Consider the following 26207-nt stretch of genomic DNA (forward strand, 5'->3'; position numbering starts at 1 on the left):
TTTATATATAGCACTATTCTAACACAGGTATTTTTGACACAAAATCGGACTTTTTCCGAAATAACATACCAATTTTTTTACATATTTTGATTCTACAACTCAAATTACGCCTAAATATGAAATTTTATAAAATCTGGAGCAAAATTTATGGAGAAATTCACAAATTTATGTTGGCACTTTTTTGTCAGTTTGTGCCAAGAATAGTTCACTTGGCGAACTTCTTAATATATGGCAACCTAGTTTCCTTTTCCGTGAGAGGGAAAAAAAGTCACCATTGTTCCTTTTTTCCAAATAATATACTTTATATTACATTTTTAATTATAACTTATTATTTTAAGTATTTTTTTCTTTTTTGAATTTCATTTTAATTGTTTAAGTTGCATGGTATTTTTCGAATAACTGTTTTAAAAATTTCTATTTACCTATTCGAACTGCATAAATAAAGGTGCAGCGTTTATTTATTTATTTATTTTTTTCAAATAGTTTTCTTTATATATATTTTTGTCATACTTATTATTTTAGGTAATTTTTAAATTCTTATACTTTTATTTTTATTGTTTGTGTTGCATTGTCTCTTCAGATAATTGTTTTAAAATTTTCTATTTATTCCTTCGAACTGAGTCTTTTAAATATATTTATTAATATAAATTTTCCAGAATTTAATTTTATTTATTTCAATTGCGTTTCTTTCGGAAGAATACTTTGAAACCCAGACTAAGATGCATTGGAAAACTGCAAATATTTAAGGAGAAAATACAGTAAAGCACAGTTAACACGCCTTTCAATGTTCCGTTCAGAAAAGATATATAAATAAGAGAGATGTATAACCGACATTTTAACTTAGGATGACTTGCATACACTGCTTTAAATAGTTTTATCATTGTGCCCATTGCTTTACGCAATTTTATCCTACATTTGGTTTCTTAAAATGTTACTCTATTTTAGTCAAATATTTTATTTTTGAAATCGCAAGAATCAAATATCATAAGATTAAAAGGTTTTAAATTTTAAAAAAAATTCAAATATTAAATTTTACGCAAAAATGTATTTTTTCTTCTCTTTTTCTTCAGGCATTCTACTTTATTCTTGCTCTTTTTCTTTAGGCATTCTGCAAGTATATTAAAAAGAATACAACTTTTCGAAATATCTTGGTATTTCTGACTATCATTTTAAATAAAGTTATCTCCTTCCATTTCATAAAGGCCCACAAACGGCCGAGCGGTAAAGTCGCTGAACACTGGTAGTTCACTCCGTGGTTCAAATCCCAGTAAACGGGCTGGTTGCATGGGCGTTTTCGTGGATATTCTTATGTGTACCATGTATGCCAGCTGGTTTCCCTTAGAAAGTTCTTCATGAAGTATTTGGTCAGAGCCTTTATCAGTTGTTAGAGGCTAAACATTTTGAAGGTATGAGATGAAAGGAAAGCCTGGTTTCCTCAAGAGGTTTTGGATTATTTAATTAAGACAAAGCACACTAGGGCTATCTGCCTAAGGGGAGGGATGCCTTCGTGGAGGACTTTCTAAAGGAAACTGGCTCGCATACACGTTACGCATGGTGAAAACCAGGAAAACGCCCATGCAGCCAGCCCGTTCGCGGGATTCGAACCTCGGACCGAACTACCAGTGTTCAGCGTCTTTACCACTCGGCCGCTGTCTCATCAGGAGGAAAAAAAAACATCTTTAGGTGACATCCACATATATCACTGGATAAACTCCTGAATCTTCAAATAATTCGACTGAGGAAATCATGGGATTCTCCATTTATGATACGATATGATGTTCTATAACGTAATTTAAATTTATACAACCATATAGTCTAAAACCAGTCACTCTTCACTTTAATCTGAAATGATATCGTTTTTGTCTTTTCTGTTAACACAAGCTCAATTGATGGTATTTGGTGATGCTGGTGTACACGTCCAAGTGTTTTCTCTTTGAACACCTAATGTCTTTGAAGTATCCTGAAAGTATATTCAAAAGTGTCGAACTTTTTTATACATCTTGGTATGTCTGACAGCCAAATTTCCCTGCAAATTTTTGCTTACTTTTCTCCTTAATTTTCTTCTTTCCTTCTACAGTTATTTTCAGTGCTCAGACAAGAAAATTAAGATTTTTCGATTGCTAGACTTCCATAAATTTTGCATTCTTGTCAACTTTTTAAAATATCAATTACATGCATTGCGTTTCAGCTGAAGACAGCTTTTCATTTTCTAGTCATTTTAACTATAAATAAAGTTTAAAGCGAAGTCCAAAGGATAAATATTTTAATTAAAAAATTTTTGCTAAATGACATAGAAATAAAACAGTCCAGCAGGGTTTATTCTGTACCACCGAGTGACCCTATTCTTATATCGGCTGAAACAATCTAAATCATATTAAAGATCATGTTTTTTTTTTATACAATCTATAATATGAGAGGAAAATTAGCTTCTTAAAACATTCTTTCTAAGAGGATTAATGTAAAAGATTATATATATATATTTAAAGCTGGGACTTGACCAAATTGTCAAACTTTTAAAGTTTAATTTACATGGTGGTTAAAATTAAAGTTCCAATTTGAAATGGTCATAAAAGGAAAACTACCAGACCAAATGTTATCAAACTTGGGAATCATGTAAAGGAGGTTATGGGAATTTATTTTCCGCGGGAAAAAAAAAAGAGTTTAAAAACTCACCACCAGGGGAAAAATGGCGCTATATACAATATTGTTAAATGAAATAAAACATGAAAACATTTGTTTAAAATGTGTTTAATAGTTTCCGAAACGTGTTACAAAGCATGTTCAATGTAGCATCCTGCATTTTCCGAAAGCAAGTTAAATCCTGTTACTGCATTCTCAACAGCTAGGAGGAACTAGATAGATAACATGAGGGATTTCTTTGGCCCAAATCGATTAAAAGCGTTTTGAATCAGTATCTTCATGTTTTAGTGCCGAATTCAGGCTTCAAAAATTACAAATTAGCGATCTGTAAGAAAACGATTTCCATATTGTATGCACTTGTGCGAGTGATTTGCGATCTCACATTTTCTAAGGGCTAATTCGTGGTTTTCACCGAAGAATTTCTCACTTACACGGATGGCGCACTCGACTTTTATCAAATTTAACGCCTTTAAATGGTAATTTGCCTACTTCAAAGTTTCTTATGGGTATACAACATATTAAACTCGTGTAACAAAAGGTTAAGTTAGATTCCGACCCATATTTCGTTTAACAATATTGTATACAGTGCCATTTCCCCACAGGTGGTGAGGTTTCGAACTTCCTTTTTTTCGCGGAAAATAAATTTCCATGACCTCTTTACATGATTACCAAGTTTGATAACATTTGATCCAGTAGTTTTCCTTTTATGACCGTTTCAATGTGGAACTTTAATTATAACCACACTGTATATTATTAAATTTTAATTTGAAGCTATACGTTATATGTATACCATGCGTAAATTTTTCGCTTTTATGGAAAAATAAAGAATCGAAGCAAATATACTTAATGGACCAAAACTAAGCAAATTTCCCCTCCCTCCTAAAATAAAATATTGAAACTTCGACCTTGAATTTATTGGGATATTGAAATATTTAATTCGACTTATCTTCTAAGTCCTAGTTCCGACAACAATTCCGTCAAAAAGTCCGAATTACTTAAGCTGAAGTAAAAGATTTAGTATATATTCATTGTATGTTAGTAAAGTAATGAGAGTGTAATAAAAATAGATTATAGAATTTACGCTGATGCAACTTTTTGTCTGACTGCACAACATGTAATGGAAGAGAAGGCTTGTAGAGATCTGTTTTTGACATGCCTCTAAAAGTAGATGTCATACTCCTTTTGTCTCTTCAATGTAAAAAAACTTTCCTTTGAGAGACAACTTTAGCTTTTGGGAAAGAAAAAAAAATCACAAAGACAAATTTGAAGAACATGCAGGACGATTGATTACACATACTTGTTTTCGGAACACAAGCGGTTCTCCGACTGGTTATTGAATAATGAAAAGATGCATTGTCATGCAATACAAAACATTTGGAATACGTTTTCTGACTGAAAACGTAAGATTAAAAGTCATCTGCTTAATTCACACCCATTTACAAGTCAACTACTCGGGCATGTGCAGAATCGTTTTGATCCTAAGCTTGTAAGACAAACCTAATATCACTGGATTTAAACACTTCTTTAATCTTCCGAGAACGTTCCTTCTTTAGCTCATATTCCAAGAATATTAAGTGAATACAAGTATTGCAAAAGAAATTGAATATTCATTTGCACTACGGCTTGGTAGTTTACTAACGAGTTAACAAAACTTAAATTCTGCTTTTTGTGTCTAAGAATACAACAATATTTTAAATATTTACAAATAAAATATTAAATTGGAGCCTCACCAGTTGCCTAGCATTTGAAGATTGTTAAATACTAATTGTTTGTTGCAAAATCTAATCCAGGCTGCATGGTTGGTTTTCGTAGTTTTCTAGGTTCTCTTTACAAAGCTTCCCTTTGAAAGCATCTAAATCAAATAGCTTCCATGTTCTTTCTATGTTCAAATAACCAACTAACCTAGTTTAAGCGCGATTTCCAAGTGAAGTTACTAGCAAAACCCGAATACTCATTAAAAATCATGTAGCTTGCCAATCGGGAGTAACATGAAAGATACGGCGCCAATAATAGAATTGCTGTTATGTACGCTGTTTCTAAATTTAGATGGCCATTCCTTAATTAAATAGCCCACCAGCAGCCGAGCGGTAAAGACGCTGAGGACTGGTAGTTCGGTCTGAGGTTCGAATTCCGCGAACGGGCTAGCTGCATGGGCGGTTTCGTGGTTTTCCCCATGTGTAACGTGTATACGAGCCAGTTTACCTTAGAACGTCCTCCACGAAGGCATCCCTCCCTTTAGGCAGATAGCCCTCGTGTGCTTTGCCATAGTTAAATAATCCAATCCAATCCAATCCTTAATTAAATATAATTGATTTGTAACTATTACTAGAACTGACAAATAAATAATATCGTGTGCAATCTTGATTAATATAAAATTTAAAATATTTGCATAGAAAAATATTTGCATTCAGACAGAAAGTGTTTTGAAATACGTATTTGCAATTACTTTATAAGAAGGATTTATTAATAACCGTAATAATTACTTATTATATTACTGATGATTAGGATTCAGTTCTTGACAATTACTTTCTAAATTAGAATTTTAAGGATATAATGAAAATGCGTTACGCACAAAAATACATTTTAGAATAAAAAATGAGTTGATTTTTTATGTTTTAAAACTTCTTAAATTCATTTAACAAACATCGTATCCTCGTTGTTAATTGAATCCAGAATGTTGGGTGTCGTTTATATAATTATTCTTACTTGTAAACAGAACCTGCTGACTTATCCAGCCATTGAGTAGCTGCAGACCATTTCTACATAACCAATGAACTTCCATTAATTCAGTCTCAAGAGGGTTGTATGTTTATATCATAATTTGACTTTTATAAAAATGATTATTCTAAATCTTATGTTTCTATAAAAATATACTGTGCTTTAAAAATATGGATGATAGTATCTGCCGCTCTTTCATCCACTTCATAAGCAACAGTTTCTTTAGAAATAAATTATGCAGTTAATGTCATAAAATATTTTCATAAAATTCAAATAAACATCAAACGAAAATTCTCAGTTATAGACAATTCGATTTAAACAAAGTTAAAGCAAAGTAGCAGACGATAAAACGCCGAAGGTAAAAATTTACTCTTACAAAAATTTACTCTTATTTTTTTTAAGAAAGAAAGAAAGAAATTTAAAAAAATAGTTAAAAATTCGAATAATATCACCTGTAATTTTAAAAAAAAATAGCTTTTCATATAGTATTAATAAATTTATTACGTATCATTGCGGGAAAATATTTCATAGTTAATTCTCCGTAAAATTTTACTTGAAATTTAAGGTTAAAAATAGCTGTGGCAATTCACTGCAACAAAAATCCATAGACCACATTTGGCGTCATTATCGCTCAAAAAAAAGATGCCAAATTTCAAAAGGCGAAAATATGTAAATTCGTGTATATCTTAGAAAATTTTGAATAAAAAAGTCTAATATTTTGCAGATATGCTTAGAAATACACCTACTTTAAGATGATGGTAAAAATTTTATAGGTTATTAGAAATACACCTACTTTAAGATGATGGTAAAAATTTTATAGGTTATAATTCAAAATTTTTTTCGAAAAATATATAAAAATTTTTTAAAAATAGAAATTTAAAAAATAGAACACAAAAAATAGGTAAATTTTATTTGGAATGAACCTAAATTTTGAAATGTGAAAGGAAAAATCAAAAAAGTTTAATAAAAAAAGAGATATTAATAAATATTTGCCAAATTCAATTAGCATTAAGGAGCTAAAATTTTGAGAGCTAATATTTTAAAAACTGCTCGTACGATTTTTACAAAACTTGGTATTTTGGCATAATTTGAGTCGTAGAATCGAAATATGTAAAAAAAAATGGTATGTTATTTCAGAAAAAGTCCGATTTTGTGTCAAAATACTTATGTTAAAATAGTGCTATATATAAATCTAATATACATCCTTAGTCGCGCTTTCGAGACATGAAGAACGCAATTTGAATTTCGTGAATCGGCCCAGTAGAAAGCGAGATATAGCACTGTCCTTTTTTTTTTTTTTTTTTTTTTTTTTTTTTGAGCAGTGTACAATAACCAAATGCATGCTTAAGATAATTGATTAAAAACAGTGATGTAATTCCAAAAGATATTTTTTGTTCAATGCAAGGAGCAAAAATAAAATTTTTAAATACCTAAAAATTTACACAAAAATATGATTTGTTAAAATGATTACATAATTTAAAAACTAGGTATGCTTTAAATGCAATAACCTGGAAGTTTAAAAATTACCAATTCAAAGCACTATATTTTTTAAAAGGTTCAAGGAACATACAATAAATAACATACAAAATTAAAATTTTGTACTGGGAAATAATTATAATAATATATGACAGAAACTTAAAAAAATTTTAATTGGTTTACAAAACTACGATCTTGGTTTGGAAATATTTCATATTTCAAGATTGGATATACTGCTGATTTGCTCAAGATTTGTAAGGGTCTGTTTGTGTGTTGGATGTTGGTTAAGAAGTAAATTGGTTATTTTGTGGTTTACATGGTAAAATGGCTGAATGTGGTAACATTTATTTGAAGTTTCTGTACGATCTGGAACAAAAGGGGGGGAAAAGCATTAATTGACTGGTGTGTAAAATGAAAGGTTTACTTAAGAGCCATTATAAGTGTCCTGTTTGTACGAAGGAAATGGGTATGGTCAAATGTTGAAGGATACCAGCACTACAAAGGATATTTTATGCTCTTATTTTTGTGAATTTATGTGGCAACACCAGTATACAGATCCAGTTCAGATAATTTTAGGAAGTTTTTAGGTGCTGTTAAGGAATTTTGTTTGACTGCTGAAAACACGAAAATTTCTAAATGAGGTAAGTGGATATTTTCTTTGGTGCAGTGCTAAGATGAATTTCCTTTTTTATGTTATTTTATTTTTTGATTTAAAATGCAGTTTATTGAGATCATATATTTTTTGTTTGGTTCTAGTGTATAACTGGCTGCTCCTTTGCTTTTTTAAGTGAAAAATTGATCAATGTGTACATTAACAAAGTTAAGGGAGTGTGCAATGCCAAGTTTGTGAAATTCTCTGATAATTTCTTAAGTGAAAATATGTCAGTGTGTACATGGATACTGAGTTTGTGCAATTCTTTGATTTGTTATTTTAGCTTTGCTACACAAAGCCAAAATAACAAGTCAAAGAATTGCACACACTCCTTGTCCATGTACCGCCAATTTTTGCGAAGGGGCACCTGTAAATATATTTTTACCAAAACAAATAAACTTGCTCAAATCTGGGATGTATTCACAATTTTTCAAAATAACTGTGTAGAAGCATATTTAATATCTGAAGATTGTACAATCGATAAATAGTTAGTTGCTTTTAGAGGACATCGCTCATTTCACCAGTATATACCAAGTAAACCAGCAACGTATGTTATAAAAATATAGTATTGCCATCAATGCTAAAACATGGCACTCACTGACATTCAAAATATATATAGCCCAACAACCCGAAAGCCTTTATGCAGTATAAAAGAGTGCAAATAGTTTATCAATGCAGTTAGCTCAGCTGATTTTGGGTCCTCGCTGAAATATAACTGGAGATAATTGGTTTTCAAGTACTCCACTTATAAAGGAATTGTTACAAAATAAATTATCTACACTAAATACAATAACAAAGAAAATAAAACAATTCAACAAAGGCTTAGCGTTTGACCTTGTGAAAGTTTGTCTGAAAATAAGATCAAATGACACATTCTGCATGCAATATGTGAGAAGACTAACAAAATATGCTGGTGGTTCTTCTGAATTTGATGAGGGAATAGAACCGCCAAATAAAAATACAAGGTAAAGCTACATCGCAGAAACAAAATTTTTTGGCAAAAAATGCCATGAACAAATGTGTCTAACTCACATTTAATACATTTGTGAAAAATGTTAAATGTTTTCAACACAAGAAGCCAATGATTGTACATTTTGTTTTTTAATTTTGTAAGCTTTTTTTTGTGCACTAAAATTTAATTTTTTGGAAGTAAATTATTTTCAATTCATTTTTTTTAATTAAAAAAAAAGGCTAGTATGTGCATAAAACATGTTTACTTATATAACTTTATGTGCCTCACACTACTATCCTGTTTACAAACAAGTAGAAATTGTAAAGGTTGAGATGCCCAAGTGGCAGTTGGCGTTTTACAAAACAACGAGGCAGGTGTTGACGTTAATCTAAATGAAATTCTGGGAAATGATATTGACTATTTTTATTACACCTACCTTAAGACAAAACGAAATCTTAAAGATAAAAGAAATGTTTCACAGGCACACAAGGTTATAGCTGTTTCATGCATTTCTCACGATATACTGCACTTGTAGTGCTTCAAGTGACACATATACTTATATTAACTTGTATATGTTTTGCACATTGCTATTTAACATACAGAAGCATACTAGCAAAAATGCAAAATTAATATATGATTTCATAACTCCTTACCTCTAATAAACATAGTAAGAAACAAAAGAAGTCCAACAGTGCTGGACAATCTGCATAAGCTATATACTCCTTCTGAAGAAAAATAACCTAATATAAAAGTAAAAATACAGTTTTATGAATAATGCACAATACACACATCATGATACCTGATCAATCAAACAACCAAAAGAAGCTACAACCAAAAAATTCTTTATTTTATAAATTAAATCAAAATCTCTTTGTCATGCACCTCTTTGAAATCAAAACAAATAGTTTTATTTTATAAAGAATTGAAAGATTTAGTTACGTTGTTTATATACATTATTGTATTTCTTTGATTTCAAAAAATGCCATTAATTATAAGATGTATCCTTTGACTTCAGTATCTCCATGAAGGCGGAAAAAATTTGGTTTCTAAGTAAACACAATACATGAAATAAAATATACCTAACAAATATATTTTTGCTTTGATTTATTAAAAACAATGTGTCTATTTAAATTAGTATTACTACTTACTTTGAAATAATCAGCCATTCCAAAAAAAAAACTGCAATTTTAAAATATCATCAATTGATTCTAAGATTTATCTCATTTTTAGTTTTCTATAAAAATGACTACCCAAGAAGATAATTAAAGAATGGCAATTTTCCATTGCTTCCATGCAATCTATCAACAATTTACAAGTGAGCAGATATGTTTTACATGAGAGGTTTTCTAAGATACAAATTCATGGATTTTCACAGGCATCAGAACACACATACGGAATAGCAATCTATTTACATTGTAGAAATGGCAATAATTTATCTTCACGTTTGCTTTCCAGCAATTCTAGAGTAGCCCCTCTAAAACCATTGACAGTACTATGACTGGAACTCTGTGCAGATGTACTGCTATCACAGCTTGTTACAAGGGTGGTGACTTTATTGAAATTGGACATCAGTAAAATATAACTGAGGTACGACTCAACCATGGTATTAGCATGGCTTCAGAATCCTCCACATTTACCAAAAACTTTCATTGTTAATTGAGTGCTAAACAGGGCTGTGGAGATGGTAGGGAAAATTACCGACTCAACTCTGATTCCGACTCCTGGAATTTTAAAGACACATGGGTTGCAGCTTATTTTTTTTTTTTTTTTTTTTTTTTTTAATATAAAAGAAGTAATAGATGCTACAGAAAAAAATTCTTGGCATAGCATATTATTTTTACTAATTAGCATTTATTACAAAATGGAAAACCTGGCATTAATTATTTCTAAGAAAGAGTATAGCTTCGGCAAGATCTTTGATAAAGGTCTATAGATCTAAATTTGATGGACTTCAGAGCTGAGAAGAGTCTTTCCACACTGAACTGAGTAAAAGGAAGTGCTGTTACTGTTAGGGCTACTTCTTTTAACTTTTCAGGCTAGATTTTTATAAGTTCTTAAAGATGTGTCTTGCAAGGGCAATCATATTCTTCTAATCATATTTCCAATCACATTTTCTTCATAGGCCATAAAGAAATTTTGTTTGTATTTTTTCATTTTTATATCTAAAGGCTCTTGGTTCTCTATTTTCATTAGCTTTACCTATGCCTTATTTCTCAAAATTTAATTCATCACTGGAAGAGGATGATAAAGAGTCTCAGTTGCAGTACCTACAGTTTGACTATCCTGATTTGAATATTCCATTTGTTTTGAGGATAATTTCATTCTTAATGAAAGTTCATAGATGGCTTTTTTTGCCTTTTTAATTTGTTTGTCATCCAACAAAATTTGGCGTTTTGGATCTACACATATCGAACACAGAAAAGTTTCACTATCTAGCAAATTAGTTTCTCTTTTCTTCATTGAAGAAATGATTCCTTCTGCAATAAACCCTCTATTTCAGAAAGAACAAACATCACATTCTTCCATTCTCACCTCCTGTTAATTCTTCAGATTGTAGCTTTTTTGTGGTTGTATACAGCATAGAAAGAAGAGTTTCCAATTCTGCAAGATCATTCCACAGTCTTTCTGTTAGTGAAATATAAGGGTTATCTACATCTTCTTAATTCTAACAACCTCTATATCATCAAATATGTACTTCCCCATCACGTTGCTTGATCAATAATTGCTCCTTTTCCTGCTCGCTTCCTAAGAATGGCATCAATTTTGGGAGTTCTTGTCTAAATTGTAACTAAATGAAGCAGTTTAAATCAATAATGGTAAACATCACATCCATCCTCCTCCCTTATATTTCGAGGACATGAAGTCCTGTACTGCTGGGTTCCTGGACATGCTGGAAAAAAGGGAAATTAGCTTGCAGATATGGCAGCAAAATCTTCTGTTGAACTGTCCAGTCGCTTCATTCCTTGTAAAGACATCTGCTGTGTCATCAAGGGAAAGATCAGAAAAAAAAGGCAGCAAATTTGGGACGTTCAGCTTCACAACAAGCTGAGAAATGTAAAGCCTAGGATTGAGCATTGGGATTTTGCTGGAAATAGTAAAGAGGACGTTCTTTTGACTCGCCTCAAAATTGGTCACACTAGAGTGACACATAACTACCTTTTGAAAGCTGAGAATGAGCCTGTTTGTTCAAATTGTAATGTTTGTTTGAATCTGTCCGTCATATTTTAGTTGAGTGTCCATATTTTAATAGTCTTTGTCAGAAATATTTTAATAGCTGTGACTTACCTCTTGACCGTTTAATCAGAAGAAAGGTCAATTGTAATTTATTTTATTATTTAATAAAGGAGACTGGCTTTTATCACCTAATGTAATTTGTTTTGAAGATTGTGTCTTGGATTTTAATGTGTACTTTTAATTTTTTTTTATATGACTTCATCCTCTGGATTTGGTACATTTGTCCACTTTTTTTTTTTTATTTATTGTATTTTAATTTCATCAATTGTAATCATCCCATTTCATGTTTGGCGCGCTATAATCATCTTTGGTTTTGCGCCCTAACCTCTCACTCACTCACTCATCCCTCCCTTATATTTATTTATTAATATGTCAATAAAATAGAAAATAACTATTTATTTATGTATATAGTCCACAACTAAAAATAATAACTTGGTTTTTCATTAAATCTTTTTTCAATTCACCTTAATTTAATTTCAAACTATCCAACATAAACTAGAGTCGGAGTCAGAATTGAAGTGTTTTTAGTGACTCCAACTCCTTTTTCCCAAAAATCTGCCTAACTCCGATTCCAACTCCATGACTCCTACTCAAAGCCCTGGTGCTAAAAACCCCAGAACTGACGCAGACTGCCAATGGAATTATGCGCATTCAGAAGAAAATCCATGATGCTGATTTCTGGTGGAAGGGTTATCCATTCTTGAGTGAAGGTGTCATACCTAACAAGAACATTAAATAGTTAGAAAAAATGGACAAATTTTCCAGTGAACTGAGAAAAAGAACTGACTTTGCTTGTTTATGCACTTCACCTTCAAAATTTATTATATCTTTAATCTCCTTAACACTTACTCAAAATGATTATGCATTATTAATTCTATTTTCAGGTTCCTTTAGAACACTAAGTGTACAAAACAGAAAGGAACACAGAGAAGAACAGGATACATATGTTCAAAAGAGTTAAATGAGGAAGAATCCTTCCTTGTAAGAGAGGTTCAAAAATGTAATTTTAATTTAGATTACAACTCCCTTGCATAAGCTAAATCCATTAACCCTCTGAGCGGTGCAGGATTTTTTATTTGTCATGAAGATTGGTATTTAAACAGCATCTGTTAATTGAGTTTGTATAATTACTTATTTTAGTCTGCATTTTCATAAACTTATATTCATTAAGATGATATTTACATTATTAAAGAAAGTACGGAAGCAAAATATCCTAAATTATAAGCTAATATATACCAAGTAGCAAAACTTCTCATGACCAGATAAAGACAGTCATAAAACTCAGAGGGTTAATAATTTCTCTTTTCTTCATCATATTGTAAAATCATTTACTCTTTTTGAACCCTTCTTTTTTTTTTTTTTTTTTTTTTTTTTTTTTTTTATGCAAATAATGTAATAACAGTAGGAGGGCGATCAGAGACCAGTCTAGTTTTCACAAAAACATCACATAATTCTGCCTGTTAAATGTAAATTAACTAAATTATTGCTGAACATTATCATCGGAAATATTTATACATAGAGTTGCAAGCATTAGTGTGTTTCATGAGGCAGAAATTTTGGCCATTACAAGGTAAGTGGTGGTGTCGTGTATGTGATTATGGCAAACGTAGAGGGCTATCTGCCTAACTAAAGAGATGCCTTCGTGGAGGACTTTATAAAGGAAACTGGCTCATATACACGCCACACATGGAAATCACAAAAACGCCCATGCACATTACAAGGTAGAAATTTAACTAGGAAGATTACCTATGAATGTCTAACTTGAAGTAAAAAATAAAGCAGTCACTATCGAACAAATTATGGGATCAATACCTGCACAGCACATAAATCCCAGCGTGCACCCTAAATGTCAGCACCAATTTTTGTGATCCATTTTGTATTAGGTACAAGGAACAGAGGAAAGGAACTCTCCATAAGGTTATAATTAGCATTTTTTATATGTTTTGTAACAAAGGATGTGCACCTCAAACTAGTGAACTATTTTACCACAGATGCCCTTTATTGCCACCTTAAGGAGATTTATTGCTTAATGCAGAAAATGCTCAGTCATTTTTTCAGCCAATACAAAAAACTTCATTAGTGCAAATTCCGAATTGCAGAGTGAATTTAATTAGATATTATGATGAAAAATTAGCAAATTATTTAAGTGAAGAAGGAATCATTTGAAGTTTATTCCTCCTCAGGTACCTAATTTTTGCGGGCTATGGGAATTCGGTATTAAATCTGTGAAATATCACTTAAAGCGAACTGTAGGTATTGCGAGGCTAATGTTTGAGGCATTATTAACTGTACCGACTTAATCCTCTCAGCGTTACGGCCGGAAAATTCCGTTCTAACTTTTAATGTATCTGATTTCAGTTTGGATGTATATTGGAAGAAAAGGAATCAAGGTACAAAATGAAAGAGTCATTTTTTAATTAAAATCAAGAAAATATCACTTATACATGACATTTTGAGGAACTTTGAAATTTCAGGGCTAAACCCGTAACGCTCCAGAGGGTTACATAGTCTGTTTTGCTTTCTCATCCATTTACTACATTATCTTTCGATGTAAATGATCTAGAGCCCTTAACACCAGGCCATTTTCTCATTGGAAGACCTTTGAATGCTATGGTAGTACCCGAATTAATTGATATACACGAAAACAGACTCTCAAGATGGAAACAAACAATTGTACAACTGATATGGAATCATTGGCACAGAGACTACTTAACCACACTATAACAGTGTTCAAAAATGGAATGTAGAATGAATGACAAATTGAAATTGGGATGCTAGTAATATTTAAGGAAGATGAGCTTCCTGTAAATAGATGGATGTTATGGCACATTACAAGACTTTTTCCTGGAGTTGACAGTAAGGTTAGAATAAAAAAAATTTGAACAGCAAGAGGCATAATTACGCGCGGAATTACAAAAATTGCGATATTATTACCCTAGGAGAAAACTTCTAAAGTTAATTAATTATGTTAGCTCATGATTATAAAACTTGTTGCATTGCGTATAAAATTTTGTATTGTAAATTGATTATTGTTGTATTCTATACAGTACAGTCAAAAGTCGTTTATCCGGACTCGTCGGGACTTCGGCGATTCCGGATTATAGATCATCAGTTTAAATCTGGTAAGACGGCATGCAGAAATTATAAAATTAAAAATATGAAACCGTAATTTATGAAATAAAGAACAATTATGATCTAAAGGGTATCAAAATTTACAAAAAAAAAAAAAAAAAAAAAAAAAGCTTAATATTTATTTGTTTACTTTATTAAACATTTCTTTCAATGTAAGTTGTTTAAGTTGCTTCGTTTTTAATGTGATAATACTTTCTCCTTAATTCTATAAACAGACAAATTTCTTCTTCAGTTACAAAGTTCCGCTGTTCAAGTCCTATAATTGCTGTGTCGAGAATACCGACTAATTTGTCAATTGAAATTTTTTCGTTTTCAATAACATCTGTGTCACTTTCTTCGCTATCGGAAGCGAATTATAATGACGAGGAATTTGATTTAAATCATATCAAAGACAGAGTACATCGAAATGAAATACTACATTTAGTAAGGAATTATAAGCCAAATAAAATAAAAACATCTGCCCTGAAGATAAGGATAGTGCTGACAGATCAACTTCCAATTCATCGCATGCCGATGCGTCCCCCCTCTCCCGCCGCAGAGCAGCGTGAAATTGATAAACATATTTCGGAATGGTTAAATAAACATAGGATATGCCTTTATCCATTTTTTGTAGCAATTCCACTGTTTGTTTAATGGACTTCGAAACATACTTTCGCTTTGTAGATCCTTTACATATTAGTAAACATATATCGGAAATTCTATTTGACATAATCGAAAGTTCAAGCTTACTTTTATAAAATTGCTCCAACAGTCTGCAAAAAAATAATAAGCCAGATCCAATTCGAAGATTAATGAACAACGCAATCTGCAACATTAACTGAATTAGATAATTTTAGCTTAGCTTATACCATCCGTTATACATTAAACGCACAAGCGTAAACGTATTACGCGCATGCTCACATGCATATTCGCAGCCATAAAGGTGTTACGTGCATGCGTCAACGCGATGCATGCGCAGAAAGTTTGTAGATTTGAGGTCTGGATTATAGATCATTCTGGATTATGGGTGTCCGAATTAACGACTTTTGACTGTATAAGGTTGTAAAATTGTAAAATTTTGTACTTTCTGTCTACAGCAAGAAAAGCTCCCGCCACAGTGTCTGGCGAGTGGTGGTCGCAATAGCAACAGGGATATTTTAAATAGGGACGAACCAAGGGTTGCTTTATTGTTATTTTATTTTTGGCGACTGTTGGCTGAAGCAATGCAACATATAATAATAATACATATGGGGGCATAATCAAAAAAAATAATTAATATTCGGGCTTAGAAGCTTCATCTTTAATAGCTTGATAATATTCAGGTAGATTTTATTGTATGTTAATTTTAATTGATACAATTCATCAATATTTGTAAATACATAAAATTTTGTACTTTCTGTCTACAGCAAGAAAAGCTCCCGCCACAGTGTCTGGCGAGTGGCGGTCGCAATAGCAACAGGGATATTTTAAATATCGACAAAGCAAGGGTTGCTTTATTGTTATTTTATTTTTGGCGACTGTTGGCTGAAGCAATGCAACATATAATAATAATACACATGGGGGCATAATCAAAAAAAATAATTAATATTTGGGCTTAGAAGCTTCATCTTTAATAGCTTGATAATATTCAGGTAGATTTTATTGTATGTTAATTTTAATTGATACAATTCATCAATATTTGTAAATACATAAAATTTTGTACTTTCTGTCTACAGCAAGAAAAGCTCCCGCCACAGTGTCTGGCGAGTGGTGGTCGCAATAGCAACAGGGATATTTTAAATAGGGACGAACCAAGGGTTGCTTTATTGTTATTTTATTTTTGGTGACTGTTGGCTGAAGCAATGCAACATATAATAATAATACATATGGGGGCATAATCAAAAAAAATAATTAATATTCGGGCTTAGAAGCTTCATCTTTAATAGCTTGATAATATTCAGGTAGATTTTATTGTATGTTAATTTTAATTGATACAATCCATCAATATTTGTAAATACATAAATTAATCTCCAGGACAGAAATTTATTCTGCTTTTCCACTCTTTTTTTTTTTTTTTTTTTTTTTTTTGCTTACCTCATTCTGAAAATATTTATTTTAAAAATAAAATATGTATTTCAATCTAAAGAATATAAAAAAAAGTGAAAAAATAATTTTAAAATAACTGAAAAACACTGACTTGTGAATTTAACATGAGTTTTTACTAGTCTTATCAGTCATTACATTCTTCCCAAACTCCATATTTGGTTTAAGTAAAAAATTTATTTATTTAATGCACCATTAAAACATATTTTATTTTCCTCAGCATTATTAAAGAAAGAATAAGAAATTCAAGAAACTTGTAAAAAGAATTCATAACTAATTTTACAAATTAAATTAAACAATATTCATATATGTTTGTTTTCAATTTGGTAAACATGCTTTTTTAAAAGTATTTTAGAGTCAACACATAGAAAATGAAAAAGTACACTTACCTTTCCTGTACATTATGCTAGCCAATAATGGAGAAGAATATAATCCTAAAGACCATGCTACTGATAGCTACAAAATATTTTATTTAATTAAAATTTCTTATCAAAGTAATGCAAAATAGTAAAACTGTTAATTAAAAGCTCAAGTGAAATTTATACCATAAACATAAAAACAAGTTTTGTTGATACGAAATCTAAAAAAAAAAAAAAAAGCATTAAATTAGTAGAAGGTAAAAAAATTGCCATGTAGCTGTAAATTTTTTTGACATCAAGCACAAATTCACAGTCCATAATAATGTGACAACACAAACGTTTTGAATTAAAAATTCAACATGCGTAGTAAATGACATCGTGGCAAAAAAAAAATGTCAGTCGAGGAAGCTATTTTTCACTGCTAATTGGTTACAAGAAAAAAAAAAAAAAAAAAACAATTAGATGACCTTCAATCAAAAGAGTGGTATTATTCTGTTATCGGGACTAGATTCAGAAATTATGTATTGTGCGTAATGTTAGAAATGTATGTATGTGTGTATGTGTACACACACATATACATATGCCCATACATACAAGCATATATACACACATTTCTGATTGCAGTCCTGATAATAGATGAGTACCTCACATGAATTTCTATTCAACTATTTATTTGGTTAATCTTTGGATTATGGTAATTTGGCGATTTTTTTGGCGAAAATTTGGCTACCTGCTACAGCAACCTGCTAGTTTTTGTTTGGACACCCTTTTGTTTTCATGAAGTAAAGGCACTTTTTTTTTTTTTTTTTTCCCCGCTCAGCATTTTTTTTTCAACAATCTGCTAGACGAATTACGCTTATGCTAGAACTTTTATGGAACAAAAGCGCTTAATCATGATGAAGATTAGGTGCGAAATTGGGAGAAAGTGCAGAATCGCAAACTGCTTGCCGCGTTTTTAAGAATTGCACATACAAGGTATCTATGTACACGTCGACCTATTTTCACTTAAAAAAATATCCCAGAATTGCACAAAAATGGCATTGCGCACACTCTTGACTTCCATGTACACTGCTAAAGAAGTAGATAGTAAGCTTTATCACCTTACCAAAAATGTCGCCAAACTACCTGTTACCATATTCCAAAGATTAGCCATTTATTTATTATTTATCAAATGCCTGACCATTGACCATCAGGTCATTAGGCTAAGAGCTATCCAATACTTCTTTGCAATACAGTCCAAACTCTTAAGTGCAGAGCACATGCCCAGATGAGCAGCATTCATGACTTGTCCAGAATCACACAGAGCACTTAAAAGTGAGAAAGTCAGATTAAAAAGAAACAAATCAGCACCAAGACAGTTATGTCCAGTCAATAGTCTAAAACTCAGCTACAACAGTAGCACTAGGACAGTCCGAGACAAAGTTAGCTTTTAATCGGCTCCATGACTTACTTTCAGTAGCATTAACAGCAGCATTACGAAAGGATTTTTTATAAATCCTATTGATTTAAAGTTTAACAGAGTGAAGGGAAAGGTCTCTGGAACAGAATATCCATATTGTTTTTTGCTAAAAGGTCTGCCATCTCATTTCCCCCAAAGGCCACACACAATGTTATAGTACCCACTGGAATGCCCACTGGTGCATAGGTCGGTTTCCTTCACATTCAAAGTCAAGTCCAATCTGACATCGAGAACCATAAACTCCAGTGGATTTACACGAGTTAACAATTCGTAGGCCTTGTCGTTAATGCCATTATATTGAACGTTCTCCTGTATGCATTGAATAAAGCCCTTCTGAGTCTTTAGATTACATACGTTCAACTATTCACAACAACCTTTGTCTGAATTCTGCTCAACAGCTCCCAGCAGCTCTGGACACGAACACTTTGTTTTCCTAGGTTACTTGCTAGGCCTGAAGAGCAGTACTTGAGCCCGATAAAATTATAGCTTTGACACCTGAGCAGTGAATCACTCGGCTCACGAGTCCACGAGAAGAGAGACAGGCACAGAGCTGTTGAAGAGCTTAACATATAGCCTCAACATCAAAATGGATTGTATGAGAGCTAACATGTAGGCAAAAGGAAAACAGATCACAAAAGACAACAGCATCAGTGCCCTGGATGAAATCCAAAAAGGAACCATCAGTGTAAATATGAAGGATATATATCATCAGGAGGATAGCGAGTATTAATGGTTTCCAAAGCGATGGCACAAAGAGCAGTTGTGCATAGGTCGGTTTTCCTCACATTCAAAGTCCAATCTGACATCGAGAACCATAAACTCCAGTGGATTTACATGAGTTAACAATTCGTAGGCCTTGTCATTAATGCCATTATATTGAACTTTCTTCTGTATGCATTGAATAAAGCCCTTCTGAGTCTTTAGATTACATACGTTCAACTATTCAACTTTGATTCACTTAAGGGCAAATAAATGGCTTTTTGCAATTACTGGTAACACTTCAGTAATACTGGTGATGAATTTTCTCATTCAAAACTGAAGCTATGACTTTCCACTGATTATTGCTTTTATAACTATCACTAAATGAAAGTTATGCCAAAACTTGCCAATCAAACTGAAAATTAATCCAGTATTGTTTCAACTGAACAAGACAATGGTAGTTTGAATTTTTTATTTTGTTATGACCAGGACTAGCATGAGTACTTTTCAAGTAATAACATATTTTTTCATCAAAGGTTGTTAACAAAATTGTTGCCAACAATGTAATTTTGAGCAAATAATGGACACGACATGACATCACAACATACTCATAAGATCATTTTGGTCATTTCACATAAAATATTTACTATTAAAATACTTCTGAGTACTTACTGAAAATACGGCAGTCCGAACAATATTATCACTGTAGTGTTCCAGAGCATTAGCTTCATAATCTCTTCCCTATTAAGACAAATCGTATTTCAGTTTGAGGGTAATAACTGCTTAAATTAATGAAACACGGTTCAAAAGATTATACAGTTTAAAATTTCAAGTAAAAGAAAGAAAAAAATGTATTTGCATATCATTTTCAACATACGACAATTAATTATTAGGGTTCTAATTGCAGAAACATTTCCTGAAACTTGAATAATTTACTCGATATTTCATTTAATTACTGTTATTTTAAGCTTTAAAATTATAATACAAACTCCTCTTGTAAATTAAATTTATAAAACTAGCTCTAAGAACTTTTTATTCGAAGAAAAACAAAAAAAATTATTCCTCAAAACATCACCTGTCTCTCAGAGTTTCTGTACAATTTGTAAATTCGAGGTCCAAAAACACATCGAAAGAATGATGACATGTTTAAGGAGCGAATAATATATAACTTAATGCTTTAGTATAAATAATATTAATTTTGTTAAAGTTAAAACACCATAACTGCAATTTCCGGGAAAACTTTATTACAGAACAGAGGAAAAATTTTGTTTGTTGTATGTCATAAATGATGCCAACGCATTTCAACACATACTTCCGATTTCATGTACTTTGGGAAACGTTAAATGCCCGACACTCCGAGATTATTCCTGTATAATTTTCCAGCCCGCGATTATAAATCTTTTATACCCAAGGGAGTTATTTTAACCTTCTTGCGTATACACTAGGTAGCTTTCCTTTTGTAAATGAAAAATGTTCCGTCTTAAAATGAAGGGGAAATGTTTTCTAAGATTCACATTCGTATCCGGGTGGGTTACACCTGGGTGAAGTTCGGAGAACTGCCTTGGGGAGGACAATCTGGATAAGGATGTGGGTTGCACTGTATTATACTCATGCGATTTCTCCCTCATATGGTGTCAAGGCTGCTGTCGAATAATATCCAGATATTGAAACTGAATGTGGTAGTACAGTCTGTCTATCATAAGAAAAGCTCTCGCCAGTTAGTCTGCAGCTGTCTGTTGCCGTAGAAACGAGCCTTGACCCATTTTCCATAGGGGTGTCTTGAAGACGAATGATAAACTCTTTTCCCCTCAGCCAACAATCGCCCAAAACAAAATAACAATAAAGCAACCCTTGGTTCGCCCCTATTTGAGATATACTAGCCCTATTGCTATAGCGACCGCCATCCGCCAAACACTGTGGCGGGAGCTTTTCTTTTCGTAGACAGACAGTACTTCTTTACATTGTTTACTAGTTTCTGGCATAACTGTACTAAGTATATTATTTTAGTGTCCTTATTAAGTATATGTGTAATAATTTACCCACCATAATAAGTGGAAGGAGATGTCGAGAGCAACTCCACAGTTCTACCTTAAAAATTGATTTCCAACGGTACTTTTATCTTAAAGTTGTTTCCCCGCTTTGGCATCACAGCATTTTTTAATTTTATGTTTAGAATATCAGAAAGGAAGCAGGACTTTGAGACAGAAATGCGCATCTTCGTACTGATGTTGATTGCCTGAAGGGTATGCAAGGAATGCCATCGCATAGGGGTCCGAAAGCTTACAGGGCCCATGGATGTCCTGCTGAACTACGTTTACACGTTTAAACTTAAAAACACTAATAAAAATCGTGTGTTCGAGTAGTTTGGTGTACCAAAATGTTTTCTGAAACGAAAGAGGGAAAACACTTCCCATATATTCTACAAAAATTGTATGTTCAAATAGGTTTCTTTATGAAATTTATGATAAATATGTTTTATATTTAAGAAATGTATCATTTACATTATAAAAGTTCGTATTTATGACTTTTACATTATTGCATAAGTCATGTTCGTAAGCTGAGTTGATCACAGAGTGCTATATATTAGTGTAATTACTTTTTTGTACGTTTACATATCATGTTGTCTGTCAGTTTATAACATAACCAGTTATTTACTAGCTCGCTAAATTAATCAAAAAAAAAAACTGGAGTGGCTCGGATTTTATATAGAAACTCAAAATATATTTGCATATAAAACCTACAAGATTTTATTTAAAAATCTCCGCAAATCTAGATTTTCTTCCCCCTGCTTTTTTTAAGCACAGTAAATTTATTGGGGAGCGGAGGGAAATTTTTTGCATAGGGGCCCAACATTTCTAGCTAAGCCACTGACTCTCAGCAGTCCCATTTCAAAGGAAATCATTAAAACTACTGCTTGTCATCCACGAGTTCTTGTTATTATGGTAAATAAAATATAAATCCCTACCTCCTTTTGAGGTTTTCTATTTTTAAAATAACAAATGGCGTCTTCATAATTATTGCTTCTCTATTGAATGTTAATAATACAAAAATCCGTTTTTTCCCCATTTCTTACACAGCGGTACGGAGCACGTAATGTTTAATGTTTAAAAGTGGAACAGCAGCTGGCTTAAATAGAACAGTTTCACTTCTGTTATAAATTTCGTGTTGCTGGTATTCTTTTAGAAGACTGGGTAAAACGTCTTTTTTCCACTTCTCAGCTGCATGAAAATCTGTCACTTGCATTTCCTCATGTAGTTTCCGATAAACAAAATTAGTTCTCGTTTTCCATCTTGTGAGCCATCCATCAGGTGGCCTAAAATGTTTTTAGCAGATTCTAATGACTTTGCAATCAAAATAGCTCTAGAAACAAAACATACCTTGAAACATTTCTAGAAAAGCGGTTTCAAAGTCTCTTGTTTTCCTATTTTTTTGCACTTCCTTGACACATTTGAATTTTTTACTAGTTCTTGCACTTACTAATCGTATCATAGTTTAATCCATATCTTTGAGGTTTAAATCCTTCATTTTCTACAAATTAGAATTCACCCACCCAGTAAATAAAAAAAATGTCTCTTCCAACTATTTATTCAAATTCAGAATTCCCCCGTCTAGCCAGCTGGATCAGTACTTTCCGGCTGTAAGTCGATCTGTTACTTCAATGATTATTATACCACCAACCTCTTGAAAGAACGTTCAGCTCGCTGCATATTTAGAGTACCTTCAATGCCGCACAGACACTATAACATTTACAAGTATCCATGCCTTCTCCAAGATTCGAACTCCGGCCCTTCTCCAGAAAACATTTCAAAACAATAAGTTCCTTCTCCTAAATCTTACAAAGACTGACACCAAATGACTTACATTTGCTTACAAATGATTTGCTGCGGGCCGAACTGACCTGAGTTCGGCCCGCAGCAAATCATAGCAACATAATGTTACAGGCAGAAATTTTGAAAGATTTGATACTTAGGAGTTCTTTTGTTATCTATGATGTTGTGTTTTGCAAAATCATGCATTTGGAAGTTAATCGAGAAGATATTTAGGATTTACTAGAAGACCATTAAAGTGAGGTAACAAAAAATGATTTTAAAAGTTTTAGAAGGAACAACAAAAAAGGCTGTTTTAGAGGAAATGCCTTCAGAGGAAGAGGAGAAAAGAAAAGACGATTTTAGTGTGCGAAATCTGTGCCAAATGGGGTAAGATGTAAAATTTTCACTGAACGGTATCACCGAGATGAAAACATTACCAAACTGCAGCATAAGTAATTTCATCTCACTTGAGAAACATTTTAACCCTATGACCGGTACGGAGTTCGCTAAGAAAGCCCAACTTTCCCAAAATTGCCATGAGAAAAGTATTTCCTTGGTTTAGAAAATAGGTGCCCATGTGTGTGAAAATATTATTTAATACTCAGATTTCAATATAACTACAATGTATACCGTATTTACCGGCGTATAAGACGAACTTTTTTCTTTGAAATAGGCCTGATAAACAGGGTGCGTCTTATAGACGATACTTATTGCATCGATACGTTGTTTGTAAATGGGTCAAAGTTTCATGGGATGCTGGTTAAATCATTTAAGAAGTGTGGCATTAGTAATGCATCAGATGGGTACAGTGGACAATTTGTTGTATGAGGACTCAGATGCTGATTTAGAAGAGGTTTCAAGTGACTCTTCATTTAGCTCTGGATATTAGTGTCTGTGTTTTGACGAAGGGGATTAAAAGGCGTTCTTTCCCTGATAGACTGGGTATTCCCAAAAAGTATTACTTTGTATTTGTATTACTTTATATTCAAAATACTATAAATTCATTATAAAAATCAGTCATAAAGTTTTATCCTTCAAAAATGTGTACAAATAAGGAGGGTGCATCTTATACGCCGGTAAATACGGTACTTGAACATAATATATTTAAAAATACAGTATTTGATTAGCCTTCCACATAGTAACCATTCCATAGCTGCTTCTGAAATGTTATGCTTTGCTATTTATTTTCATAAGGAATATGTAATCAGGTACAGAGCAGAAGTTTCCAACCAAAAGAGTTCAGTTGAATTGCTGAAACTGTGAAACTCGCCACTTAACAGCTAATAAAAGGCTGACAGCAGGATGCGGTCAGTGTTTTATTTAGCTGTGTCTAATTTTATTTTATGAATATAAAAAAACTACTTTTATTCAGGTTTTAGTATTTACCAACATTTTCTACATTTTTTTGTTTAATTTATACGTCGCATTAGAAATTAATCTAAATATAAATGTATGCATGTATGTATTTTTCAAATTTTGGAAAGAAGAAGGGATGATCTGGCAATGGTGAAAGACGTGAATGGGGCTATAATGTCTGAGAACAACTGTTAAAGAGAATGTAAATTCAATGTATTTTAAAGATGGAGACAATAAACATAAAACAAGAGATTGCACACATAAATGAATAAAAGTAACCATATCATAAAGAAAGCTAACAAAGTCAAAACAGTGTAACTGCACATAAATGTAATATGGTTCCATACAGTTCACTAAAGTGTTGCAAAGTGGTAAGCAGAACAGATATATTTGAGTACATTTTTTCAAACGTGATATAAAATTTGTTATGAGCTGCTTATGAAAAGCGAGAAGTTTCATTTTATGGATAGAAATTGATATAGAAGTATATATGTACTAAATGTTTGACACTCCACTGAGATATGTCGCTGAAGTGGCAAATTATATAAGCCAAAAATAGTATAAAGTTCGACTTGTTTTGTTAGCATAAGCTAAAATCAAACTCCTAACAGAAGTTAAGTGAATTATCACTACGTCTGGACAGAACAGCGAGAAGGCTTAAAAAATCTTTTTATTAAATCTGAACTGTGAACATAAATGCATGTCTCATGCTTAACAGGAACAGCCAAGAGATGTAACTTAAAAGAACGGTCAAAGTCAATAAGGTACGAGGCTCGTATTTTCTCCTTCCTTTCTGCTGTAATGGTAGCACACTCGGCGCGCTTTCCAGAGATCCAGGTCCAAGTCCGGGCGAGGGCATTGCTCATTTTAAACATCTCCTGCTTCAAAATAACCTAATGACTCAGTGGCACCCAAACTAAAAGGTGGTGGACAAGAATTCATCACCATCAGGATTTGGAGATTGGATTCCCTAACCACCAGTAAAAAGTCCCTTTAAAAGGGGACGAATATAAAGTGTTTTCTCCCTTCTTCTAGCATGGCTTCGTGGTATAACGGTAGCACACTCGGCGCATGCTCGACAGGTCCAGGTTCGAGTCCCGACGACGGCATTGCTCATTTTAAATGTCTCCTGCTTCAAAGTAACCTAATGACTCTATAAGTCAATATTACAAACTAAATCTAGTTACACAATCGATCTAACTGAAGGTTACACAATCGATTTAACTCGAAGTTGGTTCAAACTTCTCACCAGCGTAACAATTGAAATGTCGGCTTTATAATGTAAAGCCGAACAATGCAATCTTAATTTGAGCTACCAAAACCTAGGAACACGGCCTCAAGACGCAGAAATGCACCCTGTCTTAGAATCTAACAATCTCAGTTTAAATACTCAGTGTAATTTGCATCCTGATGAAGAAACGGAAAAGAGAAGTGACAATAAGGATGCAAACCATAGATAATTAGTTAATGAAAAATAAAAGTAACCTTTCAAGAGAGCTACTGTTAAAAATAAGAGGTGAAAATTTCAAAAATTGAAATAATTTTCATAATGCTTTCTTATAATAAATTAAGAACGTCAGGGAATGATAGGAATATTATGATTCTTAGAAACAAATATTTTTTTATAATTATGTGCCATATGCCTAATGTATACATCAGA

The 26207-nt window shown here is 32.4% G+C and overlaps 1 protein-coding gene across 2 annotated transcripts in view; it reads right to left on the reverse strand.

The window, feature by feature from the left end:
• The window catches only part of LOC118188445 (phosphatidylserine lipase ABHD16A), a 69446-nt gene extending 48775 nt beyond the window's left edge, over positions 1-20671 (reverse strand). Inside the window, exons 1-4 of one of the 2 annotated variants that reach the window (XM_085806808.1) lie at positions 20458-20671; positions 20055-20123; positions 17255-17321; positions 9092-9178 (exon numbers count right to left, since the gene is read on the reverse strand). In XM_085806808.1, coding sequence (XP_085662934.1) covers positions 9092-9178; positions 17255-17321; positions 20055-20123; positions 20458-20526 — 292 coding nt within the window. In that variant the 5' untranslated portion in view covers positions 20527-20671. The remainder of the gene's footprint in view (positions 1-9091; positions 9179-17254; positions 17322-20054; positions 20124-20457) is intronic. The other variant, XM_085806809.1, reaches the window with a different exon arrangement.
• Between the last annotated feature and the right edge of the window lie 5536 nt (positions 20672-26207).

Source organism: Stegodyphus dumicola, chromosome 12, assembly GCF_044657685.1.
Source record: "Stegodyphus dumicola isolate Sdum_Otavi_A_Nest chromosome 12, ASM4465768v1".
Lineage (NCBI taxonomy): Eukaryota > Metazoa > Arthropoda > Arachnida > Araneae > Eresidae > Stegodyphus > Stegodyphus dumicola.